Source organism: Cataglyphis hispanica, chromosome 21 (genome assembly GCF_021464435.1).
Source record: "Cataglyphis hispanica isolate Lineage 1 chromosome 21, ULB_Chis1_1.0, whole genome shotgun sequence".
NCBI lineage: Eukaryota > Metazoa > Arthropoda > Insecta > Hymenoptera > Formicidae > Cataglyphis > Cataglyphis hispanica.
Window position 1 is genome coordinate 3,800,700 of NC_065974.1, and position 25,671 is coordinate 3,826,370.

At 38.1% G+C, this 25,671-nt stretch overlaps 3 protein-coding genes across 7 annotated transcripts; 2 read left to right on the forward strand and 1 right to left on the reverse strand.

The window, feature by feature from the left end:
- Window positions 1-931: 931 nt before the first annotated feature.
- Window positions 932-4,094, forward strand: LOC126857524 (slit homolog 1 protein). Of its 2 annotated transcripts, none has more exons than XM_050607028.1 (5): window positions 932-1,297; window positions 2,187-2,576; window positions 2,653-2,969; window positions 3,037-3,407; window positions 3,481-4,094. In XM_050607028.1, the coding sequence occupies exons 2-5, from the start codon at window positions 2,319-2,321 to the stop codon at window positions 3,720-3,722; spliced, it is 1,188 nt and encodes a 395-aa protein (XP_050462985.1). In that variant the 5' UTR covers window positions 932-1,297; window positions 2,187-2,318; the 3' UTR covers window positions 3,723-4,094. The 2 variants fall into 2 exon arrangements, with proteins under 2 accessions (XP_050462985.1, XP_050462986.1); XM_050607029.1 differs by lacking the exon at window positions 932-1,297 and adding an exon at window positions 1,315-1,471.
- A 141-nt stretch (window positions 4,095-4,235) lies between these two features.
- On the forward strand, window positions 4,236-7,526 carry LOC126857519 (uncharacterized). The gene is made up of 6 exons (XM_050607020.1): window positions 4,236-4,597; window positions 5,208-5,343; window positions 5,406-5,823; window positions 6,048-6,577; window positions 6,748-6,939; window positions 7,113-7,526. Exons 1-6 carry the CDS (start codon window positions 4,478-4,480, stop codon window positions 7,223-7,225), a joined length of 1,509 nt encoding a protein of 502 aa, XP_050462977.1. The 5' UTR covers window positions 4,236-4,477; the 3' UTR covers window positions 7,226-7,526.
- Window positions 7,527-8,020: 494 nt separating this feature from the next.
- Window positions 8,021-25,437, reverse strand: LOC126857509 (protein draper). 4 transcript variants are annotated; one of them, XM_050606990.1, is made up of 18 exons: window positions 25,075-25,437; window positions 15,451-15,661; window positions 15,173-15,299; window positions 14,784-14,952; window positions 14,082-14,328; window positions 13,582-13,702; window positions 13,366-13,503; window positions 13,097-13,276; window positions 12,693-13,020; window positions 12,215-12,322; window positions 11,888-12,052; window positions 11,390-11,596; window positions 10,457-10,612; window positions 10,189-10,365; window positions 9,984-10,094; window positions 9,650-9,859; window positions 9,373-9,552; window positions 8,021-9,298 (listed from the first exon to the last, which is right to left on the reverse strand). In XM_050606990.1, the coding sequence occupies exons 2-18, from the start codon at window positions 15,570-15,572 to the stop codon at window positions 9,018-9,020; spliced, it is 3,027 nt and encodes a 1,008-aa protein (XP_050462947.1). In that variant the 5' UTR covers window positions 15,573-15,661; window positions 25,075-25,437; the 3' UTR covers window positions 8,021-9,017. The 4 variants fall into 4 exon arrangements, with proteins under 4 accessions (XP_050462947.1, XP_050462946.1, XP_050462948.1 ...); XM_050606989.1 differs by having other exon boundaries at window positions 15,451-15,698; XM_050606991.1 differs by lacking the exon at window positions 25,075-25,437 and adding an exon at window positions 15,810-15,826 and having other exon boundaries at window positions 15,451-15,698.
- Between the last annotated feature and the right edge of the window lie 234 nt (window positions 25,438-25,671).

Below are 25,671 nucleotides of genomic sequence, written 5' to 3' on the forward strand. Positions count from 1 at the left end.
CATTTTTATTATTATACAATAATATACACTGGTATTTTATTGCGCGTATACATATATCGGATATCAGACGCAATCAAATGCAATGTAATTTTTCTCGATTAAATCAACTGTTTTGTGATGTTGTCTATTCCTGTATTACCAATAATTTCTCTGCCGCAATAATCATACTGTGTGATAATATATGTAGTATAAATATATTTCTAAATAATTCTATCAATAAAAGATAAGCATTCCATAACTGAATGACTCATGAGAAAAAGCTGATTGATGATATTTTGAAAACGTAATGAGAATTTTATCTATATTACATATATTAATCAGATTATAATATTATATAGAATCATTGAAAAAAGAATTAATCAAAAATATTTTGTGAATTGAATGCGTCCAAAAGTGCAATACAAAATTGAAATAAAAATTCGTACTAGAATTGAATAATTAAAATTTGTATTGTAGAAAAATGCGTCAGATATTTTAAATTGTAATACAATGAAAGTAAACATAGACAATAAAAGAGAAATATTTAATAAAATATTTAATAAAAATATTTAATAAAAATAGAATAATAATTAATAAAAATAGAATAATAGAAAGAGATAATTTAATAAAAATGTCTGTAGTGTAAAACAATTCCAAAATTGAATTCTTCATCGAATCCAGTTCGAATTTTACTTTACATAGTTGACGCTATACAAATACGCACTTCTAATCGCGAGTCCTCATTTGGTGTACACGTTGCAAGTCGTTAATAACGATGAGCTCAAAGCGAAACGAACGAAACGAGCGAGCGAGCGAGCGATCGAGTGCGAAAAGGAAGAAGAAGAAAGGAAAGATCGGAAGAAGGTGATCGCACAAGGAGAGCGAGAAAGCGGAGGGACTGAGGAATAATGGGGAAGAACGTTGGAGGGGGCCGGTTTGCATGCACCTGGGGGCCCGCAAAGGGGCCCAGGGGGAGCGGGACCGCAGGTGCGGTCGGGATGAAGCACGGCCGAGCAATGCTGTGCGGTCCGTCGTGGCGCGGAGAACAGGAGCGTCCGCTTCCTGTCCTTCCTCTTCTCCGAGAGTGCGCCGCTTTGCATCGCGTCTCGCCGCTTCCGAAAGTGCTACGTACGGGACGATCGCGTGGGACGACGAGCGCTCTCTCTTTCTCTCTCTCTCTTTTCCTCTCTTTTCTGAACTCCGAAATTTTTTCGGGCAAGTTATCGAAACGTGTGTGCTTCTGGTCGGTGTTGGTCGAAACAGGTCTCTCTTTCGCAACGTGAAACGCAGTTGGACGGTGTACTCCTTGTCTCGAAGTGTACGGTGATTCAAGAGTTTCTTTTTTTCTTCGGCATGCGGGAGGAATAATAAATGAGATATCCTCTCTTTGAATACTTAGAAATTTCCTACACGGCTCGGTGGATGATGAAATCAGAAGCGCGTGGAGCGTGTAATCAGATATCGGAGCAATAAATGCTTGCCTTGGCTAATTGTATCAAAACGAAATTGTTTTATGAAGTGGTACCATCGCGATACAAGCACGACATTTTTCCGCGTTATTAATTAATTAATTGGGGCGCAGATTGAAGAGGGAACAGTCGTTGATTTTATTTAAAACTCGGAAAATAAAATTGATTTGTTTTCTACGTCTCTTTTCGTTTGATGATTGTCAATCGTAGCCGATTAATCGTAGCGATAATTTTGACGTGTTTTTTGTCAATGCCAACGCTACCAAGTGTAACCGTGCCATGGTCACATATCACGTCGCATAATCACACGCGTGATATATTCCATCTCGTATAATGTCCAAAAGAGTCTAGCGCGAAGGTGATTTTCCTCTTGCTCGACATCACCTATCGCGTGGGTGAGCCAGTTTAACAGTTTTTTTTTCCGAGTCGAAGATATGGTTGAGCGACCTACTTCGAAATTAAAACTTTAAATTGTCTACAGATACGATGGCGCGATATCGGAGTGCAATATCGCGTGAATTTATGATCTAAATATCCTCTGTGTTTGAAGTTTTTAATTGTTATCGAGCTGTGAAGCGATTAAAATTGCTTGCGAGTCTTGCTTGTATCGATTATATTAAATATAAAAAGGAGGCCTCTCGCCTCTCATTTTTTTTATTTTATTATTTTTATTATTTTAAAATAGCTATTAGTTTGACGATTGCACGTATGACTCTTTATATGAATTTATATTTGTAGATAAAGAACGTGATATGCGTGAAGATCTTCTTGGCTGATAACTCCCGAGTGTCACACTCAGTCGAATGCTCATAAATGTAAGCCCGAAATCACTCCCATAAGATCGTCTGAACGTCATCGTCAACAGTCACGATGAGAACCATCCTTCTTTGTTCGATATTCTTACTCATATCCGTGTCTATCGCCGGATCGATCAACGATTGCAACGATCCGAATTTTCACTCTCTGGAGACATCGGAATCGTCCAGGATTGAATGCGGCCCGGCTTTTAAAAATCGCTGTCACTGTCTGAGAACGTGCTACGACGGCCATCATCAGTACGTCGTGAATTGCACGAATGCAGGCTTCCATGATACGTCCCCCCTGGCGCATCTTCCCAACGACACGCAAGTGCGTAGCGTAGATAAGATTAAGGAGACGTGATATACATGGCGTAACGTTGTCTTTTTTTTTTTCGACTTATTAGGTGCTCATCTTTACGGGAAACGAGCTGCAGGAACTGCCGTGGAACGTGTTCGGCACTCTGGATAGCCTGCCGTATCTGAGGGTGATCGACATGTCGAACAACAAGATACGCGAGATCCGCGGCAAGGCCTATCATCACGTGCAACACGTTGAGCGTCTCATACTCGACTTCAACGAGCTCTCCTTGGACCCCGCGAGGAGCCATCCGAGAGTGTTCTCCAATTTCGTCTCCCTTCTGGAGCTGCATCTGACCGACGCTTTCGAGGACGGTCCACCGAGGAATCTGGCGTCGACGCTTCACGATATCTTCGTCAACAGGTAAAAAAAAAAATAAATAAATATGTAAAAAAAAAATGTAACATTTATTTCTAATTAATTTTTTTAGTAATCTCACGAAATTGTTAAAACTTCACGTGGAACAAAACGAGATCTCAGAATTTCGAGATGTCAACGTATTCTGCGATCTACCGAATCTCCTGGATCTCTATCTTGGCGATAACGCCCTGAGCGCGCTCCACTTCAATCTATCGTGTTTACACAATCTGCGCTTCTTGGATCTTCGACGAAACAAATTCACGAGGATTCTCGAACGCGATCTCCATACCATGGACAATCTCGCTAAGCACGATCGATCTGTGACCGTGGATTTTTCCGGTAATCCTTTCGAGTGTTCCTGCAAGCTCAATCCGTTCATCAAGTGGATAAAAAAGACGAGGGTGTTCGTTCGAAACAAGGCTAGCTTACAGTGCTACGAAGGTATTTCTGAATATTAATTTTTTTTTTTTTACATACGGAATCAAAATTTACGTTCTTCTGCTTCTTTTATTAGGAAATGCAAGGCACGACTTTCACGAAACGAAAAATTGCACACCGAGATTGCTAATTACCACCCGACGAGGAACAACGGTGCTACTTTGCTTCCTCTCGATGGTGCTGATCGCTCTAGTATGCGCTCTGGTCTATCTACAACGGACGAAACTGCAGAAGAAGATCGAGCCGGTGCTCGATTCAGTCAGCAAGAGAGTGCGATATACCTCGATAGCGAACGGCGACGTTCGCGAAGATGTATGAAGAGAAAACTTGTACTTGAAATAAAACATTTTTATTTCGTTAAGAGACGAGTTTGCGAACTCGTTCGTCCGTCCAATCTCAAGATTAAATGGACGAGTTAAAGATCGCAAGGTGCTTTACGTGTAAAAATCTTTGTACAATGTTTTCGGTCGTAACGGTATCACGTCATTTTACGCTAAATTAAGCAATTCGTGTGTCGCGGTGTACCGTTCGACGTTATGCGCGTTCGCAGCTGTGCGTGAAATTGGGTGTATTTTTAGATATTATATAAAGTCACCGGTGCGACATTATAAAAAAATTGTAATTAATAACATGGCATTTTACTTAATTTTGTGATGTAATCTGTTTATAAATAAATATTATTTATTACGATTCTTTCTCCGTTTCTTCCTTGAAACTGCTGTCTCAACGTCTCATAGATGATATTTATATCAATACGTTTATAGATAAATTTGCAAATAAGCGGATTAGTCAAGCGCGAATTAAATTTCTGGGATGTGCGTAGGTATTAGGGTCCGGCAAATGCGACCAACACGATTTGCCTTCTTATCATCGGCTATCGGTGCGTCGACATCTTAGCCAAGATTAGATACCGCGCACACTTACAGAGTACATTTCAAGCTGCCTTAATAATGATTGCTATTTGCTCGAAACGGCAAATAGCGTCGCGTTTTCTACCGTTTTCATCATTATCATTTTTCGCATAAATTTGCATTGAGTTTCGCTTGTTGTCTAGTGCGAACGCAATCGGAAAAATGTCGCTCGTTGGGCGACTTCGTCTCGACAAGATTGTCAGTTCATTCCCGGAGCTTGGACCGACAGCTCCAGATGGTGGCTACTCGTGGTTCGTTCTCCTCGGTGTTATCTTCATTCAGGTTGGATTTTATCAATGATTGTACTTCAATGATTGTGTTTTTACTTATTGTTAAACATTAGATGTCATAATCCTATTCAATCAGCTCTTGTCATTCTTTGTTAAAACAATTCTTATAAAAGCAATTAAATAAAATAATGATCAAAAACGGAAATGCGATTAATTCGATACGATACGGGGTAATCAAAAATATATGCTATATTTATTATCAAAGTATGTTTTATCTTTACTCTTTGTTCATGCGCACAAGTCACGACGCGTTTAATAAAAACGCCAAAAACATAGGAGATATACAATAATTTTGTTCCAGATATGTTTACAACATAAGCTCGTCCGATCGAATCAAACACTATGATCTTTCATAATATATTATTATATATAATATTATATATAAATAAATATCTAAATAATTGCGTAATTATTTTGATGAATGAGTAAAGAATCCTTGATTCTCTTGTGCCTATATTTCTCGATGCCCTGTATAACACGTCTATTAAATTAATATTGTATTAAAAATATTAAAATTTTTATTATATATATACTATATCCTGAAGTATATAAATTAGTTTTTTACAAGTTGTAAAAAAAATTTGTTTGCAACTTACACACAGATAACTGTGCCTAGTGTCCTGTCGATGTACGGCATAGTGCTGGGATATTTAACGACAAATACATTCTACTTCGACTTGTGGAGCGCAAAAATCACCCTGACGCCGATATTGTTCGTCGCCTTTTGGAGTCTGGCAGGTAATTATTTGGCGTATAGTTCATCTGTGTTTTAATTCTAATTCTCGCTCATGATCTTTTAGATCCATGGACCAAAACGATCACAGGTCTGGCATCGATACCGCGGCTGGTCGGTCTGATCGGTGTGATCCTTCTCACCACAGGCGTCATAGCTTCCGGATATTTGGCGACCGGTGGAGCGGGCGCGTATCTGGCCAGTTTGAGTGCCGGGGCAGTGATGGGCATAGGAGCAAGTTTCGTGATCGTGGAGAGCGAAACTGTGTTGCGGAAGCACTTCAAGGTCAGATTGCCACTGGTGCTGATGCTGAAGAACGTAGCCGCTTCCATTGGTTTCACGATCGTGCCGGCACTCATGCACTTCTTACTTATGGAAACCGAACTGAAGAGCGGTATTCTATTAATGACGATTGTCTTCATTCCCACCGCCTTGGGCACGCTGACCTTGCGCTCCCCGCCACCGCAGCAAGCATCTCCTTACAGGTGACGGGATGGGAACATTTTTCTCCTATCTCCAAATGACTTAAATTCGCTCGTTGAGAGTACATATCTTTAAATATAACAAAATTGTCCCATGAAATTTCTATTGGAGATGAAATAATATATTTTAATTGCACATTTTTTTAACATTTTTATAATAACTTCCAGTTTTAAATGTATGCTATATACTATATACCGATGGATCATGTAATACTTCGTTAACACAGATTGCTTTTGCCGACCGACGAAGACAATGAATTAGGCATCAAAATATCTTCGGATAGAGAATCAGAGTCAGAGCGACAGAATAAAGGCGTGGACAACGCCGGCTACGAGAACAGTGACAAACGTAATAGAAACGCCGTGCCACTATTTAGCGAGGTAAACAGTATCTATGCGTATCAGGAATCGGACGAGGATGTCGTCCTCTTCAGCAATCCGATCATGCAATTGAACGGCAAATGGAAGCAGGAGTTTCGCGTGGTTCGCTTCTTCCGGTTCTGGGCAGCCGCGGTGACGTGGATCGGGATGAAGGCCGGTTCGCTCTACTTCTGGATCCTAGTACCCGCTATATTTGTGCAACGAACCGCAGAGTCGTCCGTTTGCTATTCTGACGATTGGATGATGTTGCTGGTAATCGCCGGCCTCGGCTCTTTCGTCCCCAGTATCGCTAGCTGTTGGTCCATCACGACCACTGCGCAGTACAGAAGGATATATTTCGGAAGCGCTTGTTGGCTCGGCAGTATTATTTTGTTAGGTACTTTTCAAATATATCCGGATTTTTCCAACATTATCTGATAGTATCTGAAAATCATTTATTCTCTTATATAATATTAATTACTTACTAATAATTGATTATATTTTTTAACATTCAATAAGCGATATTTAGTTACAATAACACAATTTTTACCAATGTCTTATTTGTAGGTTTATCTTATACGATTAATTACTACTGGTTTCTGATATTCTCGCTTCTTGGCGGAATTAGCATCAGCAGTTTGCTCACCTGCCAGGACTTAACATTGTGCGATGTGCTGGGAAATCAATTCGCACATCTCTCGCATAAATTGTTCTCCACCTTAGTCGGATTGGGTATGCTGACCTTCTGCTTCGTGCATAGTGCGTATTTTGTGTAACATCGAGAAATTTATTGTCTTCTTTTTTTTTATAAAAGATTTTACAGAGACATTTCTTAGATTTGGTACGCAACGCGCATACAATAATAATGAGAGAGAAAGACTCGGGCTTTGATTTCTCGATTTATCCGCTAATTTGACATAATATAATTACAGATGAGAACGTATGCCTGCGCGCGGTTGCGTTGCTGCAGTTTCTCGGCGGATGTTATTGGACCGTACCGCCCGTTTGGGAAATCGTACAAGCGCGGAGGCTTAGAAACGGTTAATCCCGTTATAAAAAAAATCATGAGTCATACTCTATGTTCCGCCATATAGAAATATTTACAAGGCGTTGATGATGAAAGTCACAGTGTGATTGATTCCTTATAATGCCTTTAAATAGTAAAAAATACTCTCTTATAGAATAATCTTAAGAATAGATGTGCGCTCCGTACAATGCAAATTGTGTAATTGTGAAATAATTATTTAACTTAGAGATGAGGCGCGAGATAGAAGAAACTGTTTTTAAATTATACAATTGTATATGCGTGATCGCAATAAAGTGTCTTTGGAGAGTCTTTATTAAAATATTCTTTTTAATCTCTTCAAATATTAACAATGCACATTATGTTATTATCACACTGACTTCTCTTACATGTTCTTATTGATAGATTTATGCTATTTTTATTTAGTCTGCAAATCTTTTTATTTAGTAAGAATACATGCATTCGATTGTATTCCTCACGTTAAGCGCTAGTTATATATTACGGAGTGCGATGCTCTAATATAACTGCCATTTATTAAAAGATAGAATTATATCACAAGAAATATGCAAAATAAAAACGGAATCCCGTGAAATCTTGCACACACATATCGTTTTCCTTAAAAAGTAAATATAAAAAACTCGATACTCTTAAAGTTTAATATGCACTACCGATTACAGTTTAACTGATAAGAATCACGTTATGTGATTCTTAATAGAATGAAATCTAAAATGAAGATGAAAATGAAGATTGCGCTTACACTTTCTTTCTTTCGCGTATAGGGTTGTATATGTAATAAAACGCCTAATTTATTACGTATAATTTTACAATAATTATCTAATTTATTGCATTTATAAAATTGCATTCATTCACGCCAGATCAGTATACCGCTATTTTACTCTAAGCTATGCTAAAATTATATAATTTTAAAATCAACAATTATTAGAATCCTTTTAAAACTTGTATAACCACGACATCGATAACTATACGAATAAAACTGTTGTTATCCAAAGAATTCTCCGAGACCTCGCATATTTTATTCATGATTTCTTATCACCTTTTCATTATTGCCAGTTGCTTAAATTACTCTCGCCCTCTTTTGGCGACACATACGCATACGTATCAAATAGAGAAATATACAATAATTTAGTTAAAAATTTATATCTAGAAATTTTTTTATATACTCACAAAGACATTTATCTTCCAGGATTATCGCGATATGTTTATTTATTGCAATTAAAAAATGTCAGAAATCGATAATTTCAAATAAGCTAAATTTTTGATTGAAAATTCAGCATAAAAATTTCATTGTTATAGATTTGTTTCATATATGAGCATTACACAGAATGTTAAAAAAAAGTGCTTAAAAAGCAAATAGTAATAGACTTATTAAATTTAAAAAAAAATGTCTAATCAACATAGATAAAAAATCTAATCTGACCAGAGATACAAGTTTTTCTATCTAAATCCGAAATCTTTTTTTAATATATTCATTGTAATACTGCCTTACTTTGCTACACCAATGAATATATATATATATATATATATATATATATATATATATATATATATATATGTATATAGTATCCAACCTGTTTTTTTTTTTACAAAACTATTTTACTAATTATCTACAATAGCATTTCTCTCTTTCTCCACATAAAGACTTAAGAAATTTTTCGAAGTGAAAATTATACAAGATGAAAGTATCATAAATTCATTCATGGAAAGGAGACAGTCAAACGATAGAGACGATCGTAAAATTCTATTTCAAACCTGGGCAGTTGAAAATGAGGAACGTTGTGCAAGAATCTTAGGTTTAACCTAATTCCGGATCCTTATCTATCGCTGTGCTAGGTCCGGGATTGTCACGTGCTTTCGACAAGAAGCCGTTGGTTGTACGACTCGGAAGCGGCTTCCAACTTATTGGTCGCGGATGATTCAACTCATCATATTCTGACTCATTGTTCTGCTTGATCTCATCATAGACATGTTCGATTTTCTTACCATCCATCTCATCAATGCTGTGATAAACATTCAAGTTTGGATTTCCCATATCAGCATCCTTGTTCTTGAGATCGTAGTGCAGTCCGTATGCTCCTGAACAAAATACAAAGTTATTTGTACATATGCATAAAATTTTATTTATCTCGTCGTTAATAAACATGTGATACCTTTGCAGTCATCCTCATCATCGGTGCAATTACCTAGGCCGAGTTTAGCCTTCTCGGTATTTATATTCTTATGAAGGAAATTATTTCGGAATTGGAAGTTGTTTAGCAAGGTGGTAGTGCCGTCGTCAAATTTCGAGGAACCTTGATATGCGTACACGGGATTATCGAATTGATTTCGTTCTACAACAAGACAGCGAGAGTTTATACTTTCATTGCTCAAAAAGAGTGTGAGTTCTTCTCAACAATAAAAATCTTTATAAGAGATAAAATAAATTACCTGGCGGAGGTACAGGCTCGGCTATATATTGCACTTGAGCTATTTCATTCTTAAGATCGGCTACTCTGTGACGATGATACATCCACCCGGTCAATGAAATGCCAACCACAATAATGACTGCAAATACGACTGCCACAATGTATCCGTATCCTTCCTCTTCCTCCTTTTCCTGAACATTGCGGGAGAATAACTGCTTATCGCAATTTTCACCTAAAAAATCATTCGTCAATTTTACTGAAATTTATTAAAACAACTGAAATTTATTAAAAAACCCTTAACACACACCATAATATTCTTATAGAGAATTAATCTCTCAAATATATTTTATATATACCTGTGTATCCATGTCTACAGACACAGCCCTCGGCCGGATGACACATGAAGAAGTCGTTTTTACATTCGCAAGGTTCCATACAATGATCACCGTAATACCCTTCGGGACAAACTGAAATTGGCAAGCAATTATACAATTTTTGATAAATATAATTCAACATGTATTCTTCTTTATTACTACAGTATCCGTTATAGTTTAAACTTACTCTCGGTACATGCAGTTCCAGTCCATCCTGGCGCGCATCGACAATGGCCATCGTTGGATCGACATTTTCCGCCATTCTGACATTTACAATGCTGTGTGCAATTTACGCCGTACGTACCATCCGTGCAAGGTGTCTGGCAGTACTGGCCTTGCCAGCCGGGTCGACACTGGCATGCACCTAAGTTGAAAAAAAATGCCTCGATCAAGATCTTTCAAATAAACATCAGATAGACAGTTTCAAAAAAGTTGAAGAAGAATCTTCGACTTGCCTGTTACGTGATGACATTCTCCGCCGTTCTTACAGTGACAATGATTCGCGCAATTTAGCCCGTAACGATTCGGGGGACACGGATGTTCGCAAGTCAGACCTAGGTATCCAGGACGACAGACATATTCGCCAGTCACGTGATCGCAAGTCATGTTTCCTAAAAAAAAAAAAAAAACAATAATGAATTTATCATTTTCTAAAAAGATTTACGTAAAAAAATTTTATATTTTTTATATTCGTTTTTCTAATTTTTAACGCATGGTATTCTCATCGTTTTATTTTCCGTTGTTCATTTTTGCTGTCAAGTGTAAAATAGATAAAACAATGATTAATCGAAATATTCATTAAAATGAGATAAAAACTGTCGGCGATAAAAAGCGAGAAATAAAGTTTACTGACTATCACTTACGTCAACGTTTGCGCAATTAGCGGTCAAATTGTTTCTCCGCTTCGAATTTTGTTATAGCTGTACCGCAAAATAAGATACAACTAAGCATATTATCTACATCTCCGGATGTGCATATAAATCCTATTATAAAAATAAATCTTATAATTTTACTCTATTCGACTCATATTTTCTAACAATGTGGTACTATATTGCGGCGAGATGATTAAACTTACGCAAAGATATCTTCCATGGCAGCGATCGACCAAATGTTTTAATTTATGCATTAAAAAAGAAGATTATTAGATTGTATGCACACTATACATAATTATGTAAAAACTATTTACATTCAAAAAATTAACGTGTTAAATGTAAGGCAATCTGCTAAGAGATGTGCGTTAACACAAACCGTTTATTTTATGCTGTCTATAAAACATAGCTAATCGTTTAAACACAATCATGCAAATTTAATCTGTTATACATAATTAAAGTTACTTGAACGAGTTGTTACACATGCGAGGTGAAATTGTAAAATGTAAAAATCCCTACCGTTCATTTTTTCCGGGCATTTCTCTTTGCACCCCATTCCATACCATCCTTCTTTGCAGGGTCGCGAGCAATCGGGGCCCTCCCAGCCCCTGGCGCAGACGCAACTTCCGGTCGTGGGATCACACGAACTATTATTCATGCATTCGCAATGCGAGTGACAATCTTCGCCGTAAAGACCCTCCGGACATTTTGTTTCACATCGAATCCCTGTTTTGATGTTAAAGCAAAATCCGGTTCGAAAAACAAGATTTTTTGGCTTGCTGCATTAAGCAGTCGTTTTATGTTTTGTCGCATTTGCCATTTATTATTTCTTTTTCTTTATACTATTTTTTTTTCTAGATCGAGATAATGAACGCGATGCAGCTACGTTTGCGTCAAAACAATCTTTTACGTAATTGCCTTTAAATAATTTCTTGATTTAAAAACGACAAATGATCATCGCATCTCGATGATTATATATAATTTTCACGTAAATACCGAACGCGATATACAACAAACCTCGCCAATCTGCCTTGCAGTTGCAATGACCGGTGATTGAATCACAGTCCATAGTGTTCTCCTCAACACAGTCGCAAATCTGATTGCATCCGTTCCCGAAGAAGCCCTTTTTACAACGATCCTGGCACAGCGTGCCGGTGAAACCAGCCGCACACGTGCACGTGCCTGCGTGTGTATAGATAAAATAACGCGTGTTCTCAGTGCGAGTGCAGGGAAAAGGATTTAGGAATCTACATTTCGCACGCGTATAATTTATATATTTTATATTTTAAAATTTTACGCGGTAATAATCAAGGACGGGAAAGAATCGCCACAAAACTACCTTACCATTTTGCGGATTGCAGGCTGCATTGTTAAAACATTTGCATTTGTTCTCGCAGTCCTTGCCGTAAGACTTGTCGTCGCATGGACGATCACACAGTACACCGACCCATCCTAGCAAAATGTCATAGATACGTGTAATTTGCTGCGTACTTACCAATGTCGAATAATATCTTCTTTATCGTAAATACATTAAGAGACTTTAATAGAGAAATGATTCTATGATGGATATAACTACAAAAAATTCTACAAACAAGCTTTCTACGACAAAATGGAAAAAATATGGAGTACATCAAACAAAGTGGATCATCTCATACATCATGCAATATATTATGCAACGTAATTATGAGATAATATTGACGAGACTTTGAAAGGGTCAATAAAAATCAAATATGTATATTAACACTTCTCTGATAAATCTCTCTTTCCTCAGCTCTTTCTAGTGACGGCTTGAATTATAACCGCAGCGTAAAATTATCCTTACCGGCCGTACAATTGCAGCGCCCGTTCTCGGGAGAGCAGGTAGCTCCGTTCTTGCAGGCACACATCTGCGCGCAATCCTCGCCGAAGGTGTTCTCTGGGCACAATTCGCCGCAATCCTTGCCACGGTATCCGGCCGCGCAGATGCAAGTGCCGTCGATGGGCGAACATTGCGCGTTGTTCTTGCAATTGCAGTGATTCTGGCAGTCCTTCCCATACATGTAGAAGGGACACGGTCTGGAGCAGGTGTCGCCGTCCCATCCCACCTTGCAGGAGCATTCTCCGGTCCACGGATGGCAAAGTTTTGTATTGTCCTCCTCGCATTCGCAAACCTTTCAATTTGGCTCAGTTACAATATGAAGATAAAAGTTTTAAACGGAATATTTTATAAGAAACAGAGACTCTCACCTTTGCGCAATTGGGTCCATAGAAACCATCGTTGCAAGCACGTTGATCACACGTTTTACCTATCCAACCCGTACCGCATATGCAGGTGCCGTTACTAGGATTGCAGACAGCGTTGTTTTCGCAAGTGCAATTATTTGTACAATTCAATCCAAATGTACCCGCGGGACAAATCTTTAGACACTGTTTTCCGTGCATCAAGAAAAAAAAGAGACAATATTAATCGCTCGATTTAATATCGCATTATGATATATAATTAATCAAACATTTACCTTATCATCGTAAAAGCCCGGCTTGCATTGACACTCACCCGTCACGTGATGGCAACCGGCACCGTTATAACAATCGCAGATTTGAGAACAGTTCTTACCCCAGAAACCCTCCGGGCATCGATTCGCACAGACCGAACCCTGCATGACATACACATCATGTCAAATTATTTTATGCGATATATTTCGTATTGAAAATCGCGCAAAATCTCGCATTACCATCCAGCCAGGGGTACAGTAGCATTGGCCGGTCAAGGGACTACAGGATCCACCGTTCTGACAACGACACTCCGACTTGCATTCTTCGCCGTGCTTACCCACCGGACAAAGGTCATCGCATCTATGCAACACAATGTCATTAGCGATTATTAGCGATCGGCACGCGGACTATGTATCGTTTCAAAATACTTTTATCGGTTCATAAAAAGAATATTTATTTTTTTCTTTATTCCATTTTAAAATATTATAAATATAAATATAATAAATTATTCTAAAATTGTAGTTTTTGTTATTCCTTTTTTACTTGAAGGTAAAGAAAGCTTTTTCTTTATCTTGTAGATAAAGAATTCTTTTTCAAGAATCTTCATAATCACATTTTTTCTAAGAAGTACGAAAAAAAGGTCAGGCAAATATGATATGTGAGTAGATAAGAGATTCGATAAACGTCGAGAAATTAAAACAAAGTTTTACTGTCGGAAACAAGGAGAAGAAATACTCACAGCGGCCCGGTGTAACCGGAGGCACAGTGACACTCGCCAGAAATATGATGGCACCTACCACCGTTTTTACAACGGCATTCCTCGGCACAATCCTGCCCATACCGGTTGGGAAGACACTTCTGATCGCAGTACACGCCAGTCCAGCCTCTCGTGCACATGCATTTACCGTCGAACGGATCGCACGTGGCCTCGTTCTGGCACTTGCAATCCATCTCGCAATCTCTGCCCCATTTACCCAACGGGCACTCTGTTCATACGGGAAAGTATATAAATAAATCACTTCGTGTTTATGCCGCTTGAACTAACTTTTCATCCTCGTACAAAATAGCGCGTTATTCTCTCTTCGACGGTCTTTTTAAATAATTCTCGAACATAAATATAATATAATAAAGTAATATTTCGATAAATATAGCTAATATTATTTTCTCAAACATAATAAAAATATATTCTTTGACATTTGTAACTTGAAATTATCCAAAATGTATCCTAGATGTCCGAAATTCCTTAATATTCCTTACAAAGTATGCTAATATTTTTCTTTTCTTGCGTAAAGTATAATTTTATAAAGATAAGATTTAATTATCTTGATGTTATTACACGATACTCTATTTATTCGAGTGTGTGTTCAATTGTGAACAAAGCATATATTATGCAAGAAATGTATGGAATGCGCTATCATTACCAAACGAAGACTGCACTTACTGAAGTCGCACAACGGCCCGCCATATCCCGATTCACACTTGCAGATATCAGGGGCGATACAAGTACCGTGGCGACAATCCTCGGAACAGACTGGAATGCAACGGTCTCCGTTCGTGGTTTGCGTGTAGCCTTTACAGCATTCCTCTACGGGTTTTTGTTTCACCAGTTCCTACAAAAAGCGGGCGTATAAACATTACGAACGACGTTTATCAACATTCGAGCGACAATTATTTTCTCTTCTCTGATCCAAGTTTATTGTAAAAGCATTAATAGCGGAAAAGTCAAATTTCTCTCTCTCTCTCTCTCTCTCTCTCTCTCTCTCTCTCTTTCTCTTCCTCTTTTTTTTCAGATCTTAATAAAATTTAAAAACTTTTTGAAAAATAGCGCACCTGTTCCTTGTAGACCGTTCTGTAAACAACTTTGTATTTGGAACATCTCGGTGGGAAACTGAAGCACCACGTGTTCTCTCGTACGGTGTAAGGTTTCTGTTCGGATACTTTCACCGTTATCGTGTATCTAAAAAGATAATCATACATTCCATAGATTTTTCTAAACGATAACTCTCGACTCGCGCACTCAACAAATCGAGCGAATCTTCGGTGCAATTGCACCGAGAGCGCGCGTGCATTCCGCGAATTAATTATTCAAGATTTAATACGATACTTACGTTTCTTGTCGGGTGCATATATTCGGTCCTTCGAGAGCCGCTGTTGTTCCTGTCAAGATAATCAAGGCGGCGACCGCGGTCAGCTGACAGACCGCGTGCCTCGTTCCAGCTGATCGATACATGACTTTGAACTTGGCGATCAAAACTCTGACCTTATCGTCGTCTCATCGCATTATCGCGTTACTTTCCTTCGCGTTCGTTCGTTCGCGCTCTGGAAAAAGAAATTCGTTGTTGACCCGTTTCTCGATCTGAAAGTAAAATGTGCCGCGTTATAATGCCGTCGCTGGCGTGTCGCAACAACGTGATTTACTTTGCGATTTATTACGCGATCGATCGCAGAATGCACGAACACTGCATACCTAACCGAAACACGAAAGGCAATTATGCGTTTTACTGAGCTTTATAATGCAGTCTCTATCGCGACTGGCAGGAAATCTTGTCTACTCAACTTTATACTCTGCTCTCTGTCGTGAATCACGATCGATACTGTGTCATACTATATCAAACGAGTGTCTCGTTGCAGATCTTAATTTAATATAAATAAACCCGCGCATCTCGAGTTACGATTGTGATAATTCGAACGCTATCGTCCTACTCTATGCAACCTTATTCCTTTCCTCCGATAAGGCGCGATGATTCTATTAATTCGCGGGAAATATATCCGCCGTATCTTTTGTGTAACTTCGTAAAATTACCATAAATTATTGCAACGCAGGATTTTATGAGACAGTCCTCGAGAGAGCGTGGTAATTTTATCGAACGAGGACGCGTGTCGATATCGCAACGGGCGTTGCGAGGAAAATTTCCCTCGGAATATCAATAAGCAGTGTCGATCGATGAACGTTCGATGGAGGATTTCATTTGAAGTTTTACCGGACGAAATTTCAATCGCGTGCTCATGCGACCGGAAATGAGTGCTCTCGCGTAAAATACATGAATCAGAAGCTACACACGTGTTGAACATACGGTTTGCTTCACGTTTTTATCATGACGTGACTCGTGCTATGATTCACGTTGCAAATCAGCCGGCACGCATGAATGGCGACCGAAAGTGCTGTAATATTAAATCCACGGTAATACTCTAGAGTCTAGAATGAATCCGATCGTGTTCGACCTTATTAAACGCCTAAGGGTTTTCCTTTTTTTTTTTGTCAACTCGAAAAAATAGGAAAACCATATGAACAGAGGAGCGACGCATGAAATAAAAGACTTTTTTTATCACTACATTGTTTGAATCGTGTATGTATCATATTTAACACTGTGTATGCACGTTTTATCAAAGCCACCATATAATCAAATTATTAAACACCATTGATCAAGTTATTAAACATGAGACAAAACTCGACGCTGCTTGAAGAATCGCCTGGAAGTCGATACCGAGAACTTTTTATCGCCGGATATAGTGTCTCGCGGTGTACAGAATATTATTATTACACTCTGCAATAATTACTTCCCGCACTATCGGAGATTTTTACTTTAATAATTAAATCTAATCTTTAATCTAAAAAAAAAAATAAATAAAATCGAACATATTTTACAGAAACAGAATTATATGCGTACTGTGACTTTTCTGGAGCGTATCCGGAGAAACGGGGTTTTCCTCAAAGGGTGAAGAAACGCGACATGTGTCACGGGCTCGCTCCTTTGTGCATACAAAACTCCGTGCATCGTAATGCATATCATAATTATTGTCGCGACGGACGAACAACACGTGTACGGTCACTCGAGTCTTTCATAACTGTACATGACCGACGTACAGTTACAGCGTTCGTGAGCGAGACCGGCGAGAATAAAGGTGAACGTAACGCGATTGTTCCGAGTCAAATGAGACATGTGAGAAGAGTAGTGTAGTATAGTACGTACACATGCACGCACGTACGTGAATTCACGAAATCCCTTTAATGACGCGTATATAATAGCGGACGACCAGTGTTAGACACGAGCGATCGCACGAGTCTAAAATAACAGTGATGAAACGCGCGTATGCTTTTATTTGCTCCTATTATTTGTTTTTTTTTTTTTTTCAGATGAAAAAATTCTCGCGTAAATAAATTTCTCATTTTTTTTTATTTTTATTTCAATTTAATACAGTATTGTATTTGCACAGATTTATCCCACCAATATGTTGATATTTCTATTTTACTTTTTTTATAGTCGTGTGTGTGTGTGTGTGTCAAAAGAAATAAAAAATCTAATAACCATGGAAAAATTCGTGTAATTGATTATTTAATTTTTTTTTTTTAGAACTAATAACTACTCGTAAATTTTGTCGTTTCGATATTCTGGGAAAAGACCGACGATATTCCGATATATTATACAAGAAAAAAGAAATATTTTACGAGAAAGAGAGAATTTTCGATAAATGCAACTGTGTTTGTAGCTTCGAATATTTCCCCGGACACAATCGACCAGGATTAAGGGACCGACCCGCCATTTTTATACAGCCGAATTCCAGCAGGCGTATGCAATGCGTGCTTCGTTCTACCACGATCGAAGGGGGACTCGACCCTTCAACTTGGCGCGACCCTGTACGAGGGGAGAATTAATTCGTTTACGTAGAAAAAAAGAGGACTTTGCGGTGTAGGTGCGAGCGTGTGTGCGGACACGAGTCACAGGATGTGGGGCGAGTTCGCGATAAAATGATGCATCTCGAACTTCGTTCGCGGGATGTATGTGTATCATTCTGTCCTCGGTTGTACGCGGACAAAGGATGCAGGGACGATTATGGGCGTCAACCTATGAGGGTGCGACAACGAAGACCGTTAAGACGATAAGCAACGAGAAAAACATCTATGAAATAGGAGAGTGTCGTTTTAGAATCGTCAATTGTACCAAGAAGGAAAGATGAGATAAAAAAAACATATTCGGTTGTTGCACAGAGTCACTTAGACGTAAACAAAATCTCGTAGGAGGTGAAAATATTTGGTGTGTATTTATTTTGAATTTTAATACAACAGCTACGAAAAAGATAAAGTTTTAAATAACACGATTACTTATGTAAACAATACTATACATTTTTTATTCTTCAATTTGGCGATGAAAGAATATAAATCAGAAAAATAAATCTGCAAAATAATAATATTGCGTTGAAATTGAAATTATATAAAAATATGAAGATAAATATGCGATAAGAAATTTATTCAATCATCTGTAGAATCATTCATGCAAAAAGCTTTGTAGAGAATTAAATCTGTTTCTTTTTTAAACTCTGCGAGTAGTGATTAAATATATATGTATATAAATTCTATAAAAAACATCAAATATTCAATAACACAAATTTTTCTATAGCTACTATTGATATTTTATTTTTTAGAGTCAAACTTTAAAAGAAAAAAGAAAAAATAGAATGAAAATACTAACACGTTGAACAGATTTGTAAAAATACAATAACATTATATTAAATTGAAATAAAAAGAAAAACATGTTTAATTGTTTTTGCTTATTCGAAGAATCTTGTAGAAAGCAAAATCTGCAAATATTAATGTCGAGAAACTTAAAATTTCTATAACATGCGAGTTTCTATCGACAGGTTCGAGTTACAACTCCTAGTTTTATATTCTTCCTAGACACAACTCTATCTAGTTCACTTCCTGTCGTAAGTTGGAAGATTATTCCCATTTTTTTATCATCCATTTCCCGCTCAAAAGTTCACTGTCATTTAATGATTTCGGCATCTGTTGTGAAATAATATTGACAATTGACCGATGAACTTTGATCAACCAATTTATCTTTACGTTATCTGCGACCACACCTTATAACATACGACACTATCGTTATCACGATAGCGTTTATTTCTGGCGCGATTATATGATTGACGCGAGAAAATCCAACGTATTGATGAGCGCGAAGCGGAGATACCAGTTCGCATTCGCACGGCGTAATTAACGCTAAATGCAACCTTATCTGATTCCATCTGACACAAATCTGTCTCGTGTATAAATTTAACGTTTGTCGGAGATATCCGAAAATCACCGTACGCTGACATTTCGTATTGAATGCGTGATGAGGATGCGCGACGTTAGTGATGGACTGTCACATCGGCCGACTGTACGGCCGATATGGCGACAGATTAGATAAATGATATGTAGATGTACGCGTGCATTTCGCTATTCATTATCGTCGTTCGTGGCTCGTTGCGTATGGAATAATACGCACGAATCGGAGTTTAGAGAGCGAGAAACATGAATCGTCACGGCTCTATAATCGTCTCGTCGAATAAGTTTAAATTGAAAAGGAAGTCGCGAAAACTGAAAATTCTACCCGTTGGCTCGCACTTGGGAAAGAATTTGGCTACGGCACACTTTCCATCGTTACGTTAATAAGGCGAAAACGAAATTATGCAACGGATTTGTATCGTGTTACGATCGATCCTATAGAATATAAACGAAAGACTGCCAAACTACATAATATAATACTTTCGGAATAACAAAACATTAGGATCACTTATGTAATTTTTCGATATCAAACAATTAGTTGCATATACACATACAAGCTATTTTCGGTATGCTTTCGAGAAGTGTGACAAAAGATCGACGCATGAAGCAGATCTTTTTTCATCATGGTTGACAGTCGTACATATTGTGCACTTAATATTGTATATATGTATACAGGGTGGACCTAAACATTCTCCAACCAGACTTTGAGATTTTATTGAAAGTTTAATGTTTTCTGAACAAAAAGTTTCTTATAAACATGGATCGAAAAATGCTTTCTTAAAAAATTAGCGCCCAAAAACCTCTGAAATCATAGTCATTTTATATATTTTTAATTGTTATTTTATTATATTTTAATTATTTTATATATTTTTAAATATCAAGGAAAGTATATGTTTTTTTAACAAAAGTATCAAAACAAAAATTGTAGAAAATTAAATATCTTTCAAATAAGATCAAAATGATTGTAGCATTCCATAGGGTTTGAGATTATAGGGATTGATAATCAGATTTAAATGTATAAAAAAGTGTTTTTTTCGGCTAGGTAGAGCTTTTTAAAAATACTCCATTTATGTTATGGCATTAGCTGATTTTTAATGGTTTTATTCATTTCCTATATTATTACAGCTATGCTATTTTAGTTTAAAAAGAAGAATTATTTTATTTTTATGAAAGGAAAAGATTTTTAATTTTAATTTATATTGATTTTTATGTCTCCCAAGAAATTTATTAAGTTTCATTTTCTTTTCATCTTCTGCTCTTGCTTTCATCCTCCTATGATTGGTTTAAACAATGCAGAAAAGTAAAATTTTTTTAGTGGAATAACCAACAAGCAAAATAAATATTAAAAATTAGCTAAGATCATAACAGCATAAATGAAGAGTATTTTTAAAAAAGCTCTACTACCGATAGCCGAAAAGACTTTTTTGTACATTTGAAACTGGTTATCTCAAAACCTATGGAATGCTATAATTATTTTGATCTTATTTGAAAGATATTTAATTTTCTACTAATTTTTGTTTTGGTACTTTTTATTAAAAAACAATGTTTCTTGATATATATAAAATAAACGTAATTTCAGAAGTTTTTGGCGCTAATTTAAAAAAAAATCATTTTTTCGACCCATGTTAACAGGAAACTTTTTGTTCAGAATTAAATTTCCTATAATATCTCAAAGTTTGGACCCACTCTATTTATCCTTTGTTTTGTTCAATAACTTGACTGAAGTATAAGATGACAACTTTAGTTGTTCTCCGGAAAAAAAATGTTATCGTTTGTGTCAAATTGCGATACGTAGTTCAAAATGCAATAACAAGCGACGTTGCGCTTTTTATTTCTTTCCTCTGTGAATAGAAAAAAATTAATTCTTTATTTAATGTTTTCTTTAGTCAATGTTTTATATTTACATAAATACATTCGTGAATGTGAATGCGTTTCGTTCGAAATGCGACAAAGGAGGAATTGTGCGGGCAAATTGCGTGCGCGTAGCAACCCTCCGTGGTTGAATGAATCGCGCGGCTTTTTCTTACATAATAACGGAGTATTGCAACAGTGAAAGTCATGCATCGCAACTGGCAAAGGTAACGCTGTCACAAACAGGTGCAGATTATGGTACACATTTTTAAATGTGAGAAAACATTATGTACGATGTACATATATCTTTAGATTTTTATGCGCGTGTGTGTGCGTATAATGCGTGCACGCAAAGACGGCAGTTCGCGGCGTTGAAAAGAATAATCTTCCAAAGGCCTACTTTTTCCAAAAGACCTATTTGTCTATGTACAATATCAGATGATGATGATAATAAAGAATGGATAATCAATATGTAATACGTCAACATGTACGTCATCATGTTTGTCAATTAGAACGCAAATACATGCACGAAATAGGTAGATTAATTATGGATGATCCGATTATCAAAGCGCTTTTCGCTTCGCATAAATTTGTGAGCATAGAACGTGAAATGAAAACTATCTACCATATCTATATCAAATATTCCTAGGCGGTGATTTGCAAGAGCTATCAGGAGTTATGCACGAAAGCTATCTGACTCGTCGCGAATTATTATTAGAAAAGAAGAGCCACGTGATTCCGTTTTCGCATAACGATCGATTGTTCAACCCTTTCCGCTTGTGACGGCGAATATCCCTTCGAACGATCTAAAATGCACGGAGTTCAAATTACATTTCGTAATGCACTTATATTACATATACGATCGTCCGTGAACTTTGACTGACAATGAGAAACTCTAAACGAATAAACGTGATCTCTCGAGTCAGACAAGTAAAAACTCGACACTAAATGCGGCGTTGAGCAAAGAGGTGAGAATACAAGTGTCAAAGTACAATGTGTAAGACAAACGGTCTAAACGAATATACGCAGAAGGCGTTCTGCGAAATTCACGCTTCACGACTTGCGTCTGTACTCGGAAACGGTGACACTTGTACGTTTTACGTGAAAATGGCCTTGACGTCAAGCCGAGACTCGTACCGCATTCGTATCATAGAAAATCCGAGTCATCGTCATGCTGTAGCATGCGTGGGTATCTTAATTACTCGATGAATGATCTGTAACGGGCGTCTCGAATCGACTCGACGGACCGGAAGTTCTATTCAAGTGTAGAGAAAATCGAGAACGCGTGCCAAAAGTCATCGAAAAGTTTCGCGTATCCGCGCGCGAATGACGTTTGAGCGTGAAAATTTTCCGTCTGGACAAAGATCACCGTTATTATTATGGTAATTAAACAATGTTTCCGCGCTTCCAGTTATAGTCGCGTGAATCATCGTAACTGCGATCTAGATGTGTACACTGCCAATGTGAAATATTTTTTTTTTTTTTGCACACAATAGTGCGAATTTTTTAAAGAGTAAAAACACCCCGCGCTCCTTTCCTCTATCTCTCGCGCGTAAAGATACATGCCTACATGGCAAGAGTATTTATATATATATCTTGTTTATACATCTCATTCTGCCATTCATATTTGCGAGAGAGACGTCTGTATTCATTCGACTTGGTTTGTATTTGTAACCATGCGGGTAGAATAGCTCCGTTCTCTGTGCACAGCTTCCTTTCCCCTCGCGCTCTCACGGCCCCTTCTTGTCTCTCTCGCGTCCCTATTTCCCCCTCCCCCTCTCTCCCCCTCTCTTTAATAATGCGGCGTAGCATTTTATGACGACCGCAGAGCAACATGTTCTTTCACAATCCCGTTATGCGCGCACATTCATGGAAGGATTGTCAACATCTCACGAAGATACCTCGAGATACCTTCGATTTCCGCGACAGAGTTGAATAAATGGAACTCGCATTGACGATGAAACATTCCTTTGTCTTAGACTTGTCATTGTTCCGTGCTACCTTCGCGTACCATTGATGCACAATTTGAATTCATGCAACAATAACGGCGTCAATCAAATGATTATCAATAGTTGAATCATCGCTGGATGCTACGTTAGCGCGATGTTTGCGGTCAGAAAAAAAAAGAGAGGGATTCGAATAAGTAGATATAAACTCCGCATAGATAACAAAAAATATAATAATATAAATGATTTATCGCTCGGTACACACTTTGGCCCGGAAGGAGATGATCAACGACTAATTTATGTATACAACGTACAATATTTGGACCGATGATGTTATTGTCGCTTTTTGACGTGCGCATAATCATTCATTCTGTAAAGTAAAAAGTCATGTTAACGGAAACGCGATATTATTGGAGGGAAAACTTTGGTCAAATTAAGCATTTTTCTTTACGTAACGAGAACGGAATTGCAACATTCTGCATTTTGCACGAGCACATGCATTAGATTAATTTCTATGCTCGTCCTGTACGTGACAGTCACGTGACAATCACGTTTTCTTCCCGGAAAAAAAACAAAAAAACACCTGCACTGCGTAGACGATTATTGTGACAGCTGATTTTATCGAGGAAACACGATCACTCGATAACGTGACGTTGACGGTGCATTTTTTTTTTGTATTATTCATTTCTCAAATTCGTTGCGAATAAAGAAGAATGAAGCGGTTCTCGCGAACTTCCGAAAAAGATTTCGTGCGAGACGCGGGGATAAATATAGACGTGATTATATTGGCGCGGCATCGAAAATAGTCTGCGTGCGCCAAGACTCGCCACGAGGAATCTGTACATATATATTTTGCAACGCGCATACGGACGAGACGCGAACGGCACGAAGGTCTGGCGAGGTCTGCGCGCGTGCTCAGGTAAGGATTGAGCAACGCGGACCGAGGTAATGGGCACGTACGGCAAGAGAAGGATCGAGAGAAAACCGGTCGAGGCGCACGACCGAATTTTTACGGCCGGACGATACTCCGGAGAGTAAGTGCGCTTCTCCGTCACGGAATAATCACGCTCGCGCGAGTGCATACCGGAGCCAAGGACTTTGTTCGGAGAGCGTACGTGTGATAGAGAGCGTATTATACGAAAATATATAATTTTTAATTATATAATAATTACCACGTGATGCAATGCCTAAAATGAATAAAATATAATATTTGTATTGAAACTTTGAAGATCAAGAATTAGATTTCATAATCATATTAAATAATGTGCATCACGATTCGTTCATTAATCGCTGATCGAAGTCGTAATTAGCGAGTCGACTATATACATATATATATATATTTTTCAAGCTATTAATTTATACATGCGTCATTAATTACACTCGAATATACTTTCCCCGATATATTAAACTATTCACGGCTATTGCACATTCACATCGTTATGTCTACACGGTCGAAATGAGCGAAATAAAAGCTAGACCGCCAGCTGTGTAAAGCTCCTCGTTAAACGGACTGGCAAACATATGTAATACGAAGTAAAAAAGCTGTCGCGAAATTTAAACCAGCGCTTCCTCATCGTCATCGCGGCAAGTTGACATCGATAAACGCGAATCTCGCGCGAACAATCAGAGCGAAGCGTAGGGAAAGACGCGAGTGAGAATTCACCGCATTCCTCATCTTATCTATGTGTTACAAGTAATTTATTCGAATGATCATCAATCATCGATAGATCGAGTTTGCGATATGCGCGTCTTGCATAATGCAAATCTTAATTGCTCCTTCATTTCTTCACGTTTCATTCCCTCTTACGTTGACACAATAAACTTTCAATATCTGCACGTGTGATTTTTTTTTATTAAATATGATCTAGATAAATAAATAAATGATATCTAACTTGTGATCGTTGATCGCTGCGTGGAACTCTCTCTGGATTCAACGGGGTCTGCCCACTGGTCAATTACGGCGATACGCAAGCGAGACGCGACTCTTCCATCCGCTGGCAACAGATCGGCGCACGTTGTTTTTATTGCTCCGACATTGCGGCAAAATTGCGCGCAGTGAATTACGGGAATCGTACGGGGATCGCGCACATCGAAAAAATTCAATCTTACTCACTTTCTCATGATAATGCACCGCGATGGCAACTACACGATGGACAGAACGCAATAAGAGGCTCGCGCGTGAGAAACGTCAAGGTACACGTCGAGACGCCACGGCGTCTTTCATTCAACTGAAGTTAACCGAAGAGAAGGCATCCGGCCGGTTCCGCTGTTAATACGTCTTTCCCTCTCTCTCTCTCTCTTTCTGTACTGCCCCGCTCTTTCCAGAGAATAAAACCAGACCGGAGAGGGCGCGCGCATGCGCTTTTAAAAAAGAGCGCGAGCTCGCGATGCGTTATTGCGCCATGCTGTATTACATATTTGCAATATCGTTTCTTATAAATATCTAATGAATCGACACGCTACAATTATTGCATAAACCGCTATCTAGA